The sequence below is a fragment of the Chlamydomonas reinhardtii genome, chromosome 16 (genome assembly GCF_000002595.2).
Source record: "Chlamydomonas reinhardtii strain CC-503 cw92 mt+ chromosome 16, whole genome shotgun sequence".
Classification (NCBI taxonomy): Eukaryota; Viridiplantae; Chlorophyta; class Chlorophyceae; order Chlamydomonadales; family Chlamydomonadaceae; genus Chlamydomonas; species Chlamydomonas reinhardtii.
The window spans coordinates 4682542-4698795 of NC_057019.1; the positions used below are offsets into that span (position 1 = coordinate 4682542).

At 68.3% G+C, this 16254-nt stretch overlaps 4 protein-coding genes across 4 annotated transcripts in view; 2 read left to right on the forward strand and 2 right to left on the reverse strand.

The window, feature by feature from the left end:
- The window catches only part of CHLRE_16g687301v5 (uncharacterized protein), a 14256-nt gene extending 9368 nt beyond the window's left edge, over window positions 1–4888 (reverse strand). The window contains exons 1-12 of the mRNA XM_043071602.1: window positions 4797–4888; window positions 4625–4719; window positions 4185–4421; window positions 3804–3956; window positions 3406–3636; window positions 3028–3156; window positions 2717–2800; window positions 2130–2247; window positions 1726–1865; window positions 1331–1466; window positions 589–767; window positions 11–349 (exon numbers count right to left, since the gene is read on the reverse strand). Coding sequence (XP_042915905.1) covers window positions 11–349; window positions 589–767; window positions 1331–1466; window positions 1726–1865; window positions 2130–2247; window positions 2717–2800; window positions 3028–3156; window positions 3406–3636; window positions 3804–3956; window positions 4185–4421; window positions 4625–4719; window positions 4797–4854 — 1899 coding nt within the window. The 5' untranslated portion in view covers window positions 4855–4888. The remainder of the gene's footprint in view (window positions 1–10; window positions 350–588; window positions 768–1330; window positions 1467–1725; window positions 1866–2129; window positions 2248–2716; window positions 2801–3027; window positions 3157–3405; window positions 3637–3803; window positions 3957–4184; window positions 4422–4624; window positions 4720–4796) is intronic.
- A 64-nt stretch (window positions 4889–4952) lies between these two features.
- Window positions 4953–7818, reverse strand: CHLRE_16g687200v5 (uncharacterized protein). Its single transcript, XM_043071601.1, has 5 exons — window positions 7751–7818; window positions 7627–7664; window positions 7456–7556; window positions 6785–6915; window positions 4953–6021 (listed from the first exon to the last, which is right to left on the reverse strand). Exons 1-5 carry the CDS (start codon window positions 7754–7756, stop codon window positions 5812–5814), a joined length of 486 nt encoding a protein of 161 aa, XP_042915906.1. The 5' UTR covers window positions 7757–7818; the 3' UTR covers window positions 4953–5811.
- A 110-nt stretch (window positions 7819–7928) lies between these two features.
- CHLRE_16g687150v5 (uncharacterized protein) lies at window positions 7929–12250 on the forward strand. The gene is made up of 3 exons (XM_043071599.1): window positions 7929–8238; window positions 8567–8618; window positions 8909–12250. The coding sequence occupies exons 1-3, from the start codon at window positions 8057–8059 to the stop codon at window positions 11222–11224; spliced, it is 2550 nt and encodes an 849-aa protein (XP_042915907.1). The 5' UTR covers window positions 7929–8056; the 3' UTR covers window positions 11225–12250.
- A 168-nt stretch (window positions 12251–12418) lies between these two features.
- CHLRE_16g687117v5 (uncharacterized protein) lies at window positions 12419–16210 on the forward strand. The gene is made up of 5 exons (XM_043071598.1): window positions 12419–12737; window positions 12959–14196; window positions 14547–14692; window positions 15129–15261; window positions 15604–16210. The coding sequence occupies exons 1-5, from the start codon at window positions 12518–12520 to the stop codon at window positions 15946–15948; spliced, it is 2082 nt and encodes a 693-aa protein (XP_042915908.1). The 5' UTR covers window positions 12419–12517; the 3' UTR covers window positions 15949–16210.
- The last annotated feature ends 44 nt before the right edge of the window (window positions 16211–16254 follow it).

Below are 16254 nucleotides of genomic sequence, written 5' to 3' on the forward strand. Positions count from 1 at the left end.
CCGCTGCCGCGACGCCCGGCGGCGGCGGCGTCACCGCCGCCGCCAGCATGCGCTCCAGGCACTGCATTACACTTCCGCGTACGGTGCTGAGCATGTGCCGTACGAACGGCCACAGCCGCGGCACCAGCTGCGTCAGCTCGTCCGTAGCCGCCGCCACGTCGTCCTCTGTCATGGGTACGGCGGCGGCGGCGGCGGAGGAGGAGTCGCCGCCGCCATTTGCGGTGCAGCCGGCGGCGGCGCTGCTGCCGTACAGGTGTGCCAGCAGTGACATGACGCTGTTGGTGGCGGCGGACAGGTCGGACAGCTGCGGCAGCAGGTCCCACAGCTGGCGCCGCAGCTCCGACACGGCCTGTGGGGGCCCCGGGGGTGGGGCGGCGTGTGGGGTGAGTTGCGTGATGTGCGTGGCCAGTTCTGGTTGATGGTGGCGGCGAGTGGGGTGCCATGCAAGGGGTTGTGCAGGAGGCGGCCGCAGGTACGGGGAAGCCCACGGGGGTGGGCGCCGTACCGCCGTACAAAGTCGGGGGGCACGCGCCTAGCACGTCACCTCCACACCCACACGCACACGTCTGCGCCCCCGTGCCCACCCACCTGCGGCCCCGCCACGCCCAGCGAGCCCGCCACCGGCACCAGTGCGTCCGCGCACGCCGCCCGCACGTCGTCGTCGGGGTCGGCCAGCCCGGCGCGCAGCAGCGGCAGCGCGGCGGGCAGCAGCGCCGGCGCCAGGTCCAGCCGTGCCGCCAGCAGGTACTTGAGGCCGCAGAAGCCGCCTGGGGGTGAATCAAGGAAATCAAACACGGTCGGAGTCGGGTAGGCATAGCGCAGCTGTTGGGGGCAGCGGCAGCGGCAGCGGCAGCTAGCGTTCTGAGTGGTAATGGGTGCTGTCTAGGTCCCCGCCGCAGTCAGCCGCCCAGTCCTCTGACCCTGTTGTCACGCGCCCTGTGCCACCGCCGCATCCGCCGCCGCATCGCCCAGGATCCGCCCCCACACCCACGCCCACGCCCACGCCCCTGCCCATGCCAACGCCCCTGCCCACGCCCCTGCCCACGCCCACACTCACGCCCACGCCCCTGCCCATGCCCACACCCACACCCACGCCCACGCCCCTGCCACGCCCACGCCCCTGCCCACGCCCACACCCACGCCCACACCCACGCCCACGCCCACACCCACGCCCACGCCCACGCCCACGCCCACGCCCACGCCCACGCCCACGCCCACGCCCACGCCCCCATCCCCTCCCCCTCTCCCGCACCCCATTCAACACCGCCCCCCCCCCCCCCGCCCGCCACGCCCACCCAACACCGCCCGCCGCACCCAGCACCGCACTCACCGTACCGCACCCTCCAGTCGCCGTGCGCCTGCAGCTCGCGCAGCATGCACGCCACGCCCGCCACGCTGTCGCCGTCCAGCGCCTGCAGCGCCATGCCCAGCGCCTGGGCCGCCGTCTCGCGCACCGGCGCGGTCACCTGCATGAGTGACGTGGTGGGGAGGGCTGCATGGTTAGTGGGGAGGGCTGCATGGGTGACATGGCGGCGGGGCGTGGAGGCGCCGGAGAGTAGCGCTTCGCGCGCAGGGGTCCGAACGGCAGGCGCTGTGGCTCCAGGAGGGAGTCCCGGCCCGCTAGTCCACACACACTGACATATAGCCACGCCCCGCCCCGCCTGCACACGCCACGCCCTCTCCCGCTCGCACGCGCCCCCTCCCCCGCCCCCTCCTCCACCGCACCTGGTCTGAGCCGTAGTCCCCGAACCTGTCCAGCGCCAGCACACACAGCAGGTGCAGGATCACGTCCTCCAGCCAGCGCCGGTGGGCGGCGGCGGCGGCGGCCACGTGCGCGGCGCTCACCGAGCCCAGGCCGCGCTTGCCTGCAGGTGCGGGCGTGCGGGCGTGTGGGCGTGCGGGCATACACAGGTGAGGGCGGGGGACTGCCGCCAGTCATACGCCCAGGCTAGCGCAGACGCACCGCCGCACGGCCCGCCACACTCCCAAGCGCTGCGCCGCCGTGCCGCCACCTGCACTCGCCACCTGCCCGCGCCACCTTACCCCCCACCCGTTCCCGCCACCCGCCCGCGCCACCTCAGCCCCCACCCAATCCCGCCACCTCCGCCGCCCTCGCGCTCCTGCCTCACCGGCGCCGCCCGGCACCGCCCAGCCGCTGGGCACCTCGTCCAGCGGCACCTCCACCGCCGCGCACCAGGCGTGGGAGCGCAGCAGCTCGCGCAGCGCCAGCGCCGCACCGTGACGCACCTGCGAGGTGGCGGTGTGTGTTACAAAGAAAAACAAACGGAACAAACAGATGGTTGTGTGGAGTGTGCGTGTGTGGGTGGGTGGGTGGGTGTAGCCGGCCATGAGAAACGGTGCAGGGGCGTGCCAGGGGCAGGGGTGCTGGGACCGTCAGCGTCATCTCCGCCAACCGCAAACTGGTTTGACTACCGCCCCAACAGCAAGCCACACTGCCAACACTCCACGCCGCCAAGCGCTCTACCCCGCTACTCTCCCATCCCTATGCTACTCCAGTTCCATCCCGCCCCTCCCCCTGCCCCTCGCCCGCGCCCTCCACCTCACATCCTCCTCCTCGCCTTCCCCCTCTTCCCATGCTATCCTCCTCCTCCCCTCACACCTCCCTCCTCCCCCGCCCTGTCAACATCTTCTCGTCAGCATGCATGGAGCCCCCCCTCCCCCCGCCCCCCCCCCCCACCGCCTCCGCCCCGCTCACCTCCCACACCGGGTCCAGGCTGTCCACCACCAGCTGGTCGCCCAGCCGCTGGAAGGGCCAGCCGCCGTCCGCCACAGCCTGGACCTGCGGGCGCGAGGCACGGCACACACGAGCACGGGAAGAGGGGTGCATGTGTGTGCAATTGTATGTGGTCAGGAGCTGACGACGCACAGCACGGAGCAGCAGGACCGCAGTGGTACGGATGGATGTCGGGATGGGCGCCTTGACAGGCCAGCCCGTCTGGGCGCGCACACGCATGTGCCACATCCACGCATGCTGGGAAGGGAAGGTAAGAGGCGGGGGCGGCTCACCTCGTCCTCGCCGATCTCAGCGGCCGCCGCGGCAGCAGCAGCGGCACTGGCCGCCGCCGCCCCGCCAGCCCCCGCTGCCGCCGCCGGGCCCTCGCCGGCACTACCGCCCATGTCTCCGTCCAGCGGCGACTGCTGGCGCACAAAGGGAGGGGGGGTGCAATGGGGCCAGCTCAGCACGAACCCGACGAATTCGTATGTACGAACCCGGCGGCACGAACCTGACAGCACGAACCACCCCTCCAGCGACACCTACTCCACCCCCTCCAGGCCTCCACCCCTTTCCCCAGGCCTCCCTCCTCCATCCCCATTGCAATGGTTCGGTTTTAGTTTGGGCTGGTATCTACAACCCCCGCCATACCGTACACACACTCGCCGCACCTTGTTCCGCCCGCCCGGCCCCGGCGCCGGCGGCTCCGACCCCCGCAGCGAGTCCGACCGCCCCAGCGCTTTGGCCTTGCGCTTGAGGCGGTTGCGCTCCCGAGCCGACAGGCCCTCCATACTCGCAAGCAGCTCCTGCGCCGCCTGCTTGGGGGCGCCGCCGGCGCCGCTGCCGGCTGCGCCGCCGCCGGCGGCTCCGCCGCCGCTGCCGCGCCCGCCGCGCGTGACAACCTGCGCCAGGGGCGCGGGACAGGAGGTGAGCAGGTGCGGAGGTGAGGACGTGGCGCAGGCGGCTGTGTCCATGCGCCCTGCCTCCACCCACCCCACGCTCCAGCCGCCCCCTCCTCTCTCCTCTCCAAACCCCCCTCCAGCCCGCCTTTCGCCCCGCCCCGCCCCACCTCCTCCGCCGCCTCCAGGTCCTCATCCCCGAACAACGCGTCCGCGTCCAGCCCCATGTCGCGATCCAGCCCCAGCCGCCGCTTCAGCACGTCGCGCTGGGCTGCCAGCCGCGCCTTGGGCGTCATGCCCGGATCCAGAACCAGGTCAAACTCCTGCGGGCAGGGAGCGTTGACCGGGGGGTGGCGGGAAGCTGGGCGCGGAGGGGAGGGATGCAGGATCGCTGCCCCTGCACCAGCCACCTGTTCGTCCCTTCCATCACAGCACGCGCTGCCGTACACACGCGCTGCCGTTGACACACACGCACGCACGCACACACGCACATATACACATACACAATGTTGCAACCGTCATACGCTTCTTCTCCGCATGCGCGTCCTCACCTGGCCCCCGGAGGCCCCCAGCGGCGTGCCTTTCTCCAGCACCTGCTGCAGGCTGAACCCGGAGAACGTGAGGGGGCCCTCGCAGGGCGGCAGCGACGCTTCATCAACGCCGCAGGCCAGCGCCTGCTGCCGCAGCTCGTCGGGCGTCTGCTGCACGAATATGTCTGCCAGGTAGCCGAGGGCCTCGCCCGCGGCCACACGCGTCTCCCAGCTCTTATGGTAGAGGTAGGCGTGGACCTGTCGGCGGAAGGGGGACGCCAGCCGAAGCTAGGGAGTCACTTGCGTGTGCGGACGGGGGGCTTGCAGCTTCAGCGAAGTCCCGCCGCCGATCAGGTGACCGTGATATAAAAGCGTGTTTGCAGGTCGAATTGGCCCACGTGGGTGCATTTCGCGCAAGGTGCACCGGCATGACGTCGGCGCCCGAGTGGCGCCAAACCCACCTTCTGCACCGTGGACAGCAGCTGGTCCGGGTGAGACCGAGCGATCTCCGATAGCTGCTTTGCAGCAGCCTTCCGCGTCGCATCGCTCGTGCCAGCTGCAAAGCGAAAGGAATTGTCCGGCTGAGCCGCTGAGAACCGGTGCAATCTCTATTATTTCTGACTTTTTACTTACTCTCGAGAAGGTTTAATAGCTTTTGGAGCCGGCTTGAAGAACCCGGCTTTCCAGTCATTTTTCTTCGTCTAAAACTACACGTTCAATATTCACATGGTACTTGCGCATTCAGTAAGTCATAACGACAATTACATTCAAGCCGATTGCAGGTTCGCGCCGGCCAAGACCATCAGGCCACATGGGCGGACCATGTTTCCATGTTGCTCTGCGCCTGTGCCGGCAGCCCAATCCTCCGTTCCGCCCCTTTCCAGACCGAATCAGCATTATCATCAGATGCTGCCGGCTTCAGTCGACTAGTCGCTGAGTCCTCACCACTGCACCTGCACATTGCAGCAACGGTACGGTTGTCCCCAGCACGCAGGGTGGTACAGGCGCCGCGGCGCACCACCTCGCCGCCGTAATCACGGCCGAGTTCTGTCCCGCCATCTGCCTCAGCACCTCCAGCCATCAACCTCGGCAGCCATCAGGAGTCACCCATGCAGAGTTGTTTCCCCACTTCGGTTTTACTGGGCTTGCGCCGCAACAGCATCTGACCGGTAACGAGAAAGGGACCAGGCAGTAACTCCTAGTTTACAGTGTCGCAATTCTCCTCAGGTTTTTGCGCCCGTGCCGGCGTGCGCTGCGAGTCAACTACCTCCCGGCTATCGCACCTCGTGATCAGGTCTCCCATTGTGTTCTGTGTAGCGCTCTTCCTGCGTATTGCTCGTGAAGTAGCGTGTCATGCGCCTCACATGCGCTCGGCCCCCACACATGCCTTTGCCTCCGCCCTCCACCCCACAGGTGCGGTCCTGCTCCATCCTGCTCGGCAGCTCCCCTTCCATCCACCGCTGCCACGCCGCAACTGTCACCTGCCCAGCCCCTGTCTGCCCCTGCCCTACTCCAACCATTCCCTCTCAAGCCTCAAAACGCATCCCCCTCCTTCCCAACATGCCCCTCTCCAAGCCCCCATCCTTCTATCCTCCATCACCCTCTACACCCTCGACATCCCTTCAACACCTCCAGCCCTCCAAACCCCCTACTTGTACTTGTCCATGATCTTGCGCGCCTCCGCCAGCGGGTCGTCGAGGTCCGAGCCCTTGCCGCCGCCCGCCTTGCCGCCGCCCGCCTTGCCGCCGCCCGCCTTGGGCGTCACGTCAATGGCGTCGTCGTCGTCCTTGCCCTGCTGCGTCAGGAAGTAGTAGCCGATGCCGGCCAGCACTGCCAGCGTCACCACGCCCGAGATGACCTGCGGGGAGGAGGGGCGGGTGTGGGTGAGGAGGGGCGGGTGTGGGCGTGGGTGTGGGTGAGGGGGAGGAGGGGCGTGGGGGAGGAGGCGCGGGTGCGGGTGTGGAGCAGGAGGGGCGGGCGCAGCAGGCAGCGTGAATGTGGTGGGGGAGAGTGCAAGCCGACTGGCCGAGGGAGGTACGGGCTGGCATGGCGGCGCAAGGACAGAGGACGTGGGCGTGGTGTCGGGGAGGAGGATTGACGAGGCGGGCGTGTGGGATAAGGGGCAGCGCCCGCTGGAGCCGCGTGCGCACGGCTCGCTACGGGGCGGCACCAACCGACCAGCGAGCGGCGGGGCTCCACACCCGTGCCTTCGTCTGCAGTCCTGCACCCTAGCTGCCGCAGCGCGTACCGCATTGCTTCCACCTGCCGTTCCTGCTCCCGTCTGTTGTGCGGCCTGCCACCCACGACCTGCCGCCCACTTTCTTGCTGCGAGCTCACCGCGCTGCCCTCGCCTCCAGCCCCGAGCCCCGCCCCTCCTCCTCGTTCCACATGGCTAAAGATGCAACCCCCTCCCGCCCGCACACGAGCCCGCACGAGCCGCCTCATCCACGAGGCCTGCGCCTGCCGCCCGTCCCCGCTCCTGTTCCCCCGCTCCTCTTCCCCTGCTTCTCTTGCCCCGCTCCTGTTCCCCCGCTACCCCACGCCGCCCCCCTGTTCCTGGCTACGTCTTCACTTCTTAAACAATCATGCATGTAACCCCGCCGCACTGCTCTCGGCCGCACCTTGTTGAGCACCCAGAAGGTGAACATGACGCCGGCTACGGTGACTCCCGCCTTGGCGGTGGAGCGCGGCACCGAGTCCGGCACCAGATCTGCCGCCTTGTCCACCAAGCCGCTGGCGGTCTTGAAGACGCCTACGTGTGAGCACGAGGGCCGGACAGGCGTGGAGGCAGTGGGGTAGAGGCTTGCGTGCGTGTTGGTGGGGGCGAGTGGCTGTGTGGGATGGCCGGCTGGACAGGGCTTCGTTGCGGGCCCAGGGCAGGAGCGTCCAGAGCAGTCGCGCTCCAAGCAGGAGGGCCTAAATCTGAGGCGGAGCGGAGGCGCCTGCAGCTCGCACGCACCGGTACCATGCCACCCAGCCGCAGCGCCCGGCCCCGCACCTTCGGACCTATTACGATGAGCTCGGGTATATGACCCCCCTCCCCTGGGAACTTTTCGAGTGTACCGTATCTCAATTGTCACAGCATAGGCCACGCTCTTTTGTATTGGGTATGGTGTTAGCTTTGTACAACCCCTCTCCCTCCACGCGGCCCCCTTTCACAACATCCTCCCACCTGTCATGACCCTGTTGCTGCGTGCCACGAATGCTGGAGGAACGCCCCGGCCCCCGGCCCCCAAGCCCCCGCCCCTAACAGCTGGTCCTTGCCCTCTCCCCCAGGTGCGCTGCTGCCTACCCGACACCATGTCGTCCTTGTCGTCCTTGGCCGCGCGGACCCGCAGCGCCGCACGGTGGTTCGCGTTGCGCGCGAACACCGGCCGCAGTCGACACCGTTGCCTGTCGGTGGCACAGGACAATTATTTAAGACGCATGCTTGGTGCGCAGGGCAGGCCGTGGCTTTGCGTACCCCGACAGCAGGGATGTTGCACCGAGCGACCTTGCGACCTGCAGACGGGAAAATCCGTTAGACTACAATTTCACTCAGCAGTTTGGCGATCAGCGCTAAATCGCAGGAAAAGATCAGGCCTCGCCTGCATCCTTGTTGAGACGGTTGTGATAGCAGATGTAAAACAAGTGCTTGCTGGGTGACTGTAGATATACTGAAAGGAACTGCTTACAGTATCATGGCGTGCGGGACTGGAAGAAGAAGCAAATCAACGCCCCATCGCGCAAACTTGTCACGAAAACTCTGACCAGCTTATGATTTGTAATTTCAATATGCCCAGACATCAAGAATGACCCTGGCAAACGCTTGGAAGCCTTCTTATGAGTAGAAACACGCTCGGTAGTCCACCATTTGTCCTAAAATGACCGTAAACTATTGAATTTTGCTAAGCATGGAGCCAATTGGTCCGCCTTCCAGGACGCCGAGCGATGCGGGTAACGGACCTTTGCCGCTCCCTTCGCACCTGCTGCGCAAGCGGCCGCGGACGCAGTCCAACCCAGGATTCGATGGGCTTGGAGACGCCCTGGACGGCCTGCGGAGATTTTCGCCGGGCTCAGGAATGTCACCAGTCAGGTGAGGCGGGACACGGGCGGGACGGGGGGCAGCGTGCCTGGCCGTCTTCCCCAGCGGTGTGAAGTGGTGCATGCACAGCGAATCAGCCGGGCGTAGCATCATGTTGGCGAGAATCAGAGTCCTAGGAGTTCGCCAAGGTGGGCACAGGGCGCGGGTTACCTTAAGGCTCAAGTCCGCGGCCAAGCCTAATGCGCTGGGGGACCGCTTCGGACCGGCGCCCGCCCCCACGTGAACGCACCCATGGCTGCTCCTGTGTCCTGGTGCCGCCGCAACCCTCCCCCCACACCCACCCACCCATCCTTCCCCACCTCAACCCACACCCGCACAGCGACCCGGACATTGACTACAACTGCCAATCAAACAAGCGCTACCTCAGCGAGGTAAGCTCGGTCGACACCAACCCGACACCAACCAGCCCCTTTCCATGATCCCCGACGGATAGACTCGCGGCGATGGCTTGATGTGGGCGGCCCTGGGAACGGGGGCGCTGCTGACAGCTTGCGGCTCAGAGGAATCCACGATAGACTGATACTTGCCCGCCAGGTGCCGACACGGGGGCAGGCGGCAGCGGCAGGTGGCCGCAGCGGCAGGCGGCAGCGGCAGCGGCAGGTGCTTTTTCTCCACCGCGGCCCGCCCCCACCTTTCCCCACCTCCGCCCCACATCCCACAGGTCATGGCCAGCAACCTGCACCGCCACATGAGCATCAGCATGCGCCCCAGCTCCGGATCACCGGGCGCCGCCGACGGCGACACACCCAACGCCACGCCGCCGCCGCCCGGGCTTGGGCCGTACTTCGGCGGCGGCGGCGGCGGCGCCTTCCCCTCCGGCCTGCCGCCGCCGGCCGGCGGCGGCAGCGGCGGCGGCGCGACCACGCCGCCGCTGCAGACGCCGGCGGGAGGCTGCAGCCCGCAGCGCACTGGCGCCGGCTCGGAGCGGTCTGCATCCGTCATGAGCGAGGGCGGGCTGGAGGGCGGCGGCGGCGGCGGCGGCGATGCGGCTATGGCAGTCACCAGCGATGTGTCCGGCGGCGGCGGCGTTGGGTTCGGCAGGATCTCTAGCGCTATCGGCGCCGGCGATTCAACCAGCGAGACGGCGGAGTCTGAGGCGGTGGCGCGGTCGCCGCTGGCTGCCGGCGGCGGCGGATACGGCAGCGGGCCAGGGAGCAGTGGCATCGCCATCGCCATCGCAGGGGCGGCGGGGAGCCCCGGCGGCTCGGCCGGGAGAGCGGATGATGGGGCCATGGGTTGGCCTGACCCAAGCAGTGCCGGCGGCGGTGGCGGCGGCGGCGGCTTCGGCTCGCCGCTTGCCTCCACTGGCCTGCTTTTCAGCCGGCGGCTGTCAGAGGGTGTGGCGACGGGCGCGTTCAACACGCCCTTCCGCAGCCCGGTGGCGGCGGCGGCGCAAGCAGCCGCAGGGCCCAGCGGGGGGCTGCTGGGGAGCCCGGCGGCTTTGCAACAGCAGCTGCAGCAGCAGCAGCTGCAGAGCTACCAGGCGCGCGGGCTGCTGGCGGCGGCGGCGGCGGTGGCGACGCGCGGCGGCGGCCCGCTTGCCGACATCATCCCCAGCTCGCCCAGTGACGGCCGCTACGGCGGGCTGGACCTGCGGAAGACGGCGCTGCTGCGGTCGCTGTCGCGGCGGACGGAGGAGGCGGGCAGCGGCATGGGGGCGGCGGGGGCAGGGGCGGGAAATGGCGGCGATGCGGCGGCCGTGGCTGCGGCGACGGCGGCGGCGGTGGCGGCGGGGGCCGCGGTTTGCGGGGTGGTAGGTGGCGGCGGCGGCGGCGGCCCGTCTCCACAGCAGCAGCAGCAGCAGCAAGTGCAGCAGCAGCAAGTGCAGCAGCAGCAAGTGCAGCGGCTGGGATTCGGCGCTGGATTCGGGCTGGGCCTGGGCTCGGGCTTCGGCCTGGGCTCGTCGGGGCCGGGCGCCGTGTGTTTGGAGCCCGTGCCAGAAGAGGGAGGTATGGCGGCAGCGGCCATGGCAGCGGCGGCGGCCGCCGCCACCTCCGGCAGCGGGGCGCTGGCGGCTGGGCTCGGCGGCATGGCTGACGGCGGCGGCGGCGGCGGCGCCATCGGCGGGATAAGCAGCGCGGCGCTGCTGGGCATGCTGCGTGCGACAGCGACCGGCGGCGTCGTTGGCCCCGGCAATGGCGGCGGGTTGGCTGGCGGCGGGCTAGGCGGGACGAATGGTGGCGGTGGAGGCCTGGGCCGGCCGCCCGTGTCTCGGTCCAACAGCGTCATCTCTGACGGCATGTCGGGCGGCGGCGGCGCCGCCGGCGGCACGGTGTCGGGCAGCGGCGGCAACGGCGGCGGCGGCGGCACCGCCATGGAGACCAGCAGCACGTCGGCCGGCTGCGTGGGCGCGCTGGAGGTGGATGGTCTGGATGAGCAGGAGGGCAGCGGCGAGGCGCGCGGCCTGGCGGCGGCAGGGATGACGGCAGGGGCTGGCTTCACGTTCACGGGCTTCGCGGGCTTCACTGGTGGCGGCGGCGGCGGAGGCGGCATGGGCGCGATGGCGAGGGCCGAGGGCCCCGCGGCTCAGGGCAGCGGTTGTGGCGGCAGCGGCGGCGCTTTGGGAGTTGGGGTTGGCGGCATGGGCGGATTCTTCATGCCGGGAGTGGCTGCGCGAAGCGCGAGTCCGGTAGGAGACATGGCGAGGCCGCGGCTGCCGCGAGAGGGCTCCTCCAATGTCGCCGGCGCGGTGACGGCGGCCGTCGCCGACGGCGTCGCTGCTATCGGGGCCGTTAGCATGATTGGCCCCATCGCCGCCGCTGCTGCTGGGGCTGGAGAGGGTAACGGCGACAGCGGGCCGTTGTTGCGGCCGTCACACAGTTGCTCTATGAGCTGCGATGGCACGCCAGGGTCGGTGCCGCCGGCACTGCTGGCAGCGGCGCAGCCGACCGCGTTAGGGTTCGGGCCCGGGCAAGGGCCGGGGCAAGGGGCTGGGCCGGGGCCGGGGCTTTCGGCGTTTGGGCCACGGGGGCTTTGACGCCTGGGCGCCAGGGGTAGCAGGGCAGTGAAGAGGTAAGGAAATGAGCGCTGTAGTTTGTGCGGGCTTGTACTAACCTGTTGGAGAGGCTGGGGCGAGAAACCAGAGTGCGCGAAGTGTCGTGTGGTAAAGTGTGTGCGAGCGAGCGCGAGCGTGTCTTATTCCTGAGCACAGGCTTGGGCACGTGGTGGAGCCGCGTGAGTCCAGGCGCGCGCTCCTGACGTTTTGACTACTGGTTTACGACGTACGATGGGCGTTGCTGTATGATTACAATAACCACTGCGTGATGTAAGCCTGGAACCAAGTGTTGGTCAACGGCTGGTCCTGGTACCGGTGCACCGTTTTTGCGCAAACTGTCACCGCATAGTGAGATATTACATTGCATTTCATCGCGTGCTTGTATCGCCCGCCATTTTTCTTCCGGGTGCTCGTCAGCAACCGTGCATGTGTGCGTCGTGGAGTGCATGGCGGCGGCGAGCGAGGGCGTTGTCGAGGGTGTGCCGTTGTGGTCAGGTGCCGCTGCGTGTAAACTGCCCGCAGCAGGGCTCGGATATGGAAGGGCGGCGTGCAGTCATTGGCTGTTTGGAGAAATGCTTGCTGGACGTGGGCAGATGGGCTGCGCCCCTGTGTTGGATTGTGATGTGCATCTGAGCTGGCGCCTGTGGACCGTGTTCGCGCGGGATGGACGCACAGGCGACTGCTGGGGGCTGGCGCCTGGTGGCTTCGGACAAGGAGACGGCAGTTGGGGCATGGCACTTGCAGTGCTCCGCAGTTCGCCAGTTTCTGCACTGCGGGGCCAACGCCTGTGCGTAATAGGACCATCTGGAAGTCCCAACGCAGTTTAAAGTTGGTCAGGCCACTCAAAGTGCCAAACTTGAAGCCAACGCTGGTGACAGGCTAGGGCGTAGACGGTGCATACGCCTCAGTAGTCTTGGCCGGGTCATGGTAACTACTGGGTAAGGGCTGCACGTGCATGTGCGCGGGGGCACAACGCTGCAGCAGCAGGTGCATCCAGAAAATGGCTGAATGGGAGTGGAACCAACGTGGGTGAACTGGATGGAATGGGTTCAGCATGCACCGGGGCAGGGAGGGCCCACACAGGGACCGGCGGGGACGTCGCGTTTGGGCGCCGTGTGCATGCGTTGGGCGTCCTGACGTCAGAAACGTGCATCTGCTCCGACCGCATTGCATTCCGATAATCCTGCAATGGCGTAACACCAACACCATAACCTATTTACCAAACTGAGTAAGTCGCAAGCCTGGGAACGGCTTACGAAGAACCCTAAAGTCTCCATGTTTCGCGGGCTCGCGCTCGCGGCGCTCCTGGTCACCAGCGTCCTAGCCTCGCAACAGACGACATGCCAGCGAGCAACAAACAACACCGAATTCAACCCGCACGAACCGCCTGACGCCGACTCGGCCGACGGCTCGTGGTTTGAGGGCTGGTACCTTCGCGTCAGTGCCGACGACGGCAGCGGTGCCTCCTTCGGAGTCGGAATCGGCCACTTTCCGGGTGCGTGCGCGATGTTGCGGAAGAAGCCGAGGGTTTCTAGCAGCAGGGGGAAGTGGGGGCCTGGCGCGCGGCTGTGTGTCTGTACGGTTGCGTGTCTGAACGGCGGCGGGGCTCCAATGCACGTGCGCTCTGCGCACACCCAACCCTCGCCCTCCGAAGTTCTGACCCGCCGCCCTCCCTGTGGCCGCACTGTCCCCACACTGGCCGCACTGTCCCCACAGGCCAGGCCGGCCACCTGAGCAGCCCCACCGCAACGTGCTTCATCCTGGTGTCCTCGGGCCCGGGCTCGGGACCAGGCGCGGCCGGCGAGCAGGTCCGGCTCTACACACGCAACTTCAACTCGCTGCACATCGCCTCGCCCGCGCCGGCGCCGGCGCCGCCTCACTTGACCACGGCAGGGGATTTGCAGGCGGCGGCGGCGGCAGCTGCCGGTGGCCGAACAGAGGACGCCTATGGCGAGGATGTAGGTATGGAACTGGAGCGGGCGGCGACAGCGGCAGCGGCCCGGCGGGACGCCCGGCTGCGGGGGGACGTGGAAGATGGGCAGGTCAGCTTCGAGGTGCTGACAGGCAGCAGCAGCGGCAGCAGTGGCAGTAGCAGCGACAGCAGTAGCGGTGGTGGGGGTGAGGCGCTATGGCGCCAGCATGCGCGTCGGCGCCTGCACGCAGCAGTAGTGGCTGCTGCTGGTGACCGGCAGCGTGCGGTCATCAAGCCTTTCGCAAGCGACCAGCTTGACACTGAAAGCGCTGACAGCGGCGGCGGCGCTGACAGCGGCGGCAGCGACGTCGGGGACGCTGACCATAGCAACGGTGGCGCAGGCGGCGCTAGCACACCGAACGCCGATGACGGCGGCGACTTCTGCGCCTGGCGCGTCACGTCGGAGGGCGTGGCAGTGGCAGCGCAGCTCCAGGGCACACGGCTGCAGCTGGCCTCCTCGCCGGGCGCCTGCGCAGCCGCCGAGCCCTGGCGGGGGCCAGGCGGCTGCCAGAGCCCGGAGGGCTGGGTGTCCAAGATAGGCTTCCTGCTGCGGCTGCGGTACGACGTACTCACGCTCCGCACACCCGTGAGCTACAGCCTGAGTGAGGCAGGCGACGGCGGTGGAGGCGGTGGAGGTGGCGGCGGCGGCGGGGGCGGGGCAGATGCGAAGGCAGGGGAGGGGAAGCAGGAGGCAGCAGCCGGCGACGTGGCGGCGGTGACTGAGGTTGCTGGGCAGGAGGCGGAGGCGGCTGCTGAGGCAGCGCCGGGCGGGGCACAACGGGCTGACGTGGGCGCCGCCGGGAAGAACGCTGGGGGCGACGGTGACGGCGCCGGGCCGGGCGCCGCAGCGGGGCGGCTGCGGCATGGTCGGCCGCTGCAGCTGTCGGGTTTGGGCCGCGTGCACGTGGAGAAGAACTGGGGGCAGTCCTTCCCCGACCAGTGGGTGTGGGCGCAAGGACACGGCAGCGCAGCTGGCCGCCAGGTGTGTGCGTGCGCGCGCGCGTGTGTGTGTGTGTGTGTGTGTGTGTGTGTGTGTGTGTGTGTGTGTGTGTGTGTGTGTGTGTGTGTGTGTGTGTGTTAAAGAGCACAAGGAAAACATTGCGCAAAGAGTGTGTGTGTGTGTTTATGGGGGAAGGTAGGCGGGGAGATGGGCTGAGGGATGCGTGCAGTAGTAACGAGCAGGGTGTGAGCATGCGCCCTGCATGTCTTGCATGTGCCCGCCGCATCAAGCCTGCTGCTTCCCCCCTTGCACTCCCCGTCGCTATCCGTTCCCTATCCCCGCGTTCAACGACCAAACAATCACCACACTGCCATTTCCCGTCACCACCACAGACGTCGTTTGTGATGGCTGGCGGGCTGCTGCCGCACGCGCTGTCGCCGGCGCTGCCCACCGTGCGGCAGTACGTGCTGGCCTACCACCCGCCGCCGCCCGCCCAGCCATTCGCAGTCGACCCCTGGGACCCGCCGCTCTACTCCAGGTTCGTGAGTGCGTGATTGCGTGCGTGCGTGCGTGTGGGCATGGCCATGGGCATGGGCATGGGCGTGGGCATGGGCGTGGGCATGGGCGTGGGCGTGGGCGCGGGCGCGGGCGTGGGCGTGGGCGTGGGCGTGGGCGTGGGCGTGGGCGTGGGCGTGGGCGTGGGCGTGGGCGTGGGCGTGGGCGTGGGCGTGGGCGTGGGCGTGGGCGTGGGCGTGGGCGTGGGCGTGGGCGTGGGCGTGGGCGTGGGCGTGGGCATGGGCGGGGCACTGCATACGTCCTGTTGCGTATGCGCGTGCCGCCTCTGTCACTACTTCCACCCACGCCCTCACATGCTGCGGCGCCTCCGTCCGCCCACCTTCCCAACCGCCCGCCCCACCTCCCTCCTTCGGTCCTTCCGCCTCCTCCCACCGCACCCACCTCCTGTCCCCGCGCAGCCTGGCGGTACGCGGCTGCGACGGCGTGTTCTCACTGGAGCTGCACACGCCGCTGCACGTGGTACATCTGGTGGCGGCGGCCGAGCCACACTCCTTCCAGGCGCTGCCGTGCCCCACCAACGCCGGATTCAAGGTGAGAGGCGGGCGTGGCTGCGAGTGGCTGGCGCCTAGAGGCCAGCGGCTAGCGGCTAGCGGCTAGCGGCTAGAGGCCAGCAGCTAGAGGCCCGGGCGGCTGCGGGAGGTGGGCGCGGGCGCCGCAGGTTTTGACCATACGGGGCATTCGATGGGCTACTTTGGGCGTTGGGCTCCTCCACACGGCTCATCCCCCGTCCCCCCTCCTCGCTCTTTTGCAATGGGTTCGATTTAGTTTGGGCTGGTATCGACAGAACCCCCTAGCCTGTCGGCTATGCTCCATGATCCCACTTGCCCGCCCTGCTGCTCCCGCTGCTCCCGCCCCGCTGCTCCCGCCCCGCAGAACTACTCGGTGGAGTCCTTCACGGCCACAGTGCAGTTGCGCGTGCTGGAGCGGCCCTTCCCCTTCGCGCCCCCTTCCATTGCGCGCCTGCTGCACGAGGACACCTTCACGGCCGCGGCCATGGAGTTTGGCGGCGCCTACGTGTGCCCGGAGGCCATGCCGCAGACGGCCGGGGTGCTGAGCGACGAGCTGGTGCGAGCCAGGGCCGGAAGGGCGCGGGGAGGAGGAAGAAGTCGGGGGGAGGCGGCGTCAGGAGAGGTGGAGGCGGAGGGGAAGGGAGGGACAGAGGGGGACGTTGTGCAGCAGTACTGGTCGCCTTGGCGCGCCCTTTGGAGCTCGGCCTGATCGCTCAAGTTCCCGATGGTCCCAGTGGGTTGGTAGCGCGGTAGTGCGGTGCGTTCGAAGTGAGTGTCCTTGCAGGTTTGCTCATGCTGCTGGGACTGCGAAGGGGCTTGAAGCCTTGAACATTGTATTGATGAGGGAGGCCGCATTGGGGTTGGATGGGCTGGTTTTGGAGTAAGAAACTAAGTGGGGGGGGGGGCGACTACTGAGACGGTGCCGACTCGTGGGGGCCGGGGGCGTGGGGAAGAGACAGGCTCAGGTAGTTGCTGACGGATTTGCGCTTGCATGGGGCCGCCGTTTGGCCGCCGT

What these genes read in the sequence shown, in the direction of transcription:
- CHLRE_16g687200v5 (XM_043071601.1), bottom strand. An exon ending in CAAGGACGACATGGTGTCGG is followed by an intron (nt 6,916 to 7,455) that starts GTAGGCAGCAGC and finishes GCTCACACGTAG; the next exon opens with GCGTCTTCAAGACCGCCAGC. An exon ending in CCTTCTGGGTGCTCAACAAG is followed by an intron (nt 6,022 to 6,784) that starts GTGCGGCCGAGA and finishes TCCTCCCCGCAG; the next exon opens with GTCATCTCGGGCGTGGTGAC.
- CHLRE_16g687150v5 (XM_043071599.1), top strand. Translation starts at nt 8,057, where the DNA reads ATGGAGCCAATTGGTCCGCCTTCCAGGACGCCGAGCGATGCGGGTAAC. An exon ending in TCAGGAATGTCACCAGTCAG is followed by an intron (nt 8,239 to 8,566) that starts GTGAGGCGGGAC and finishes ACACCCGCACAG; the next exon opens with CGACCCGGACATTGACTACA. An exon ending in ACAAGCGCTACCTCAGCGAG is followed by an intron (nt 8,619 to 8,908) that starts GTAAGCTCGGTC and finishes CACATCCCACAG; the next exon opens with GTCATGGCCAGCAACCTGCA.
- CHLRE_16g687117v5 (XM_043071598.1), top strand. Translation starts at nt 12,518, where the DNA reads ATGTTTCGCGGGCTCGCGCTCGCGGCGCTCCTGGTCACCAGCGTCCTA. An exon ending in CGGAATCGGCCACTTTCCGG is followed by an intron (nt 12,738 to 12,958) that starts GTGCGTGCGCGA and finishes CTGTCCCCACAG; the next exon opens with GCCAGGCCGGCCACCTGAGC. An exon ending in GCAGCGCAGCTGGCCGCCAG is followed by an intron (nt 14,197 to 14,546) that starts GTGTGTGCGTGC and finishes TCACCACCACAG; the next exon opens with ACGTCGTTTGTGATGGCTGG.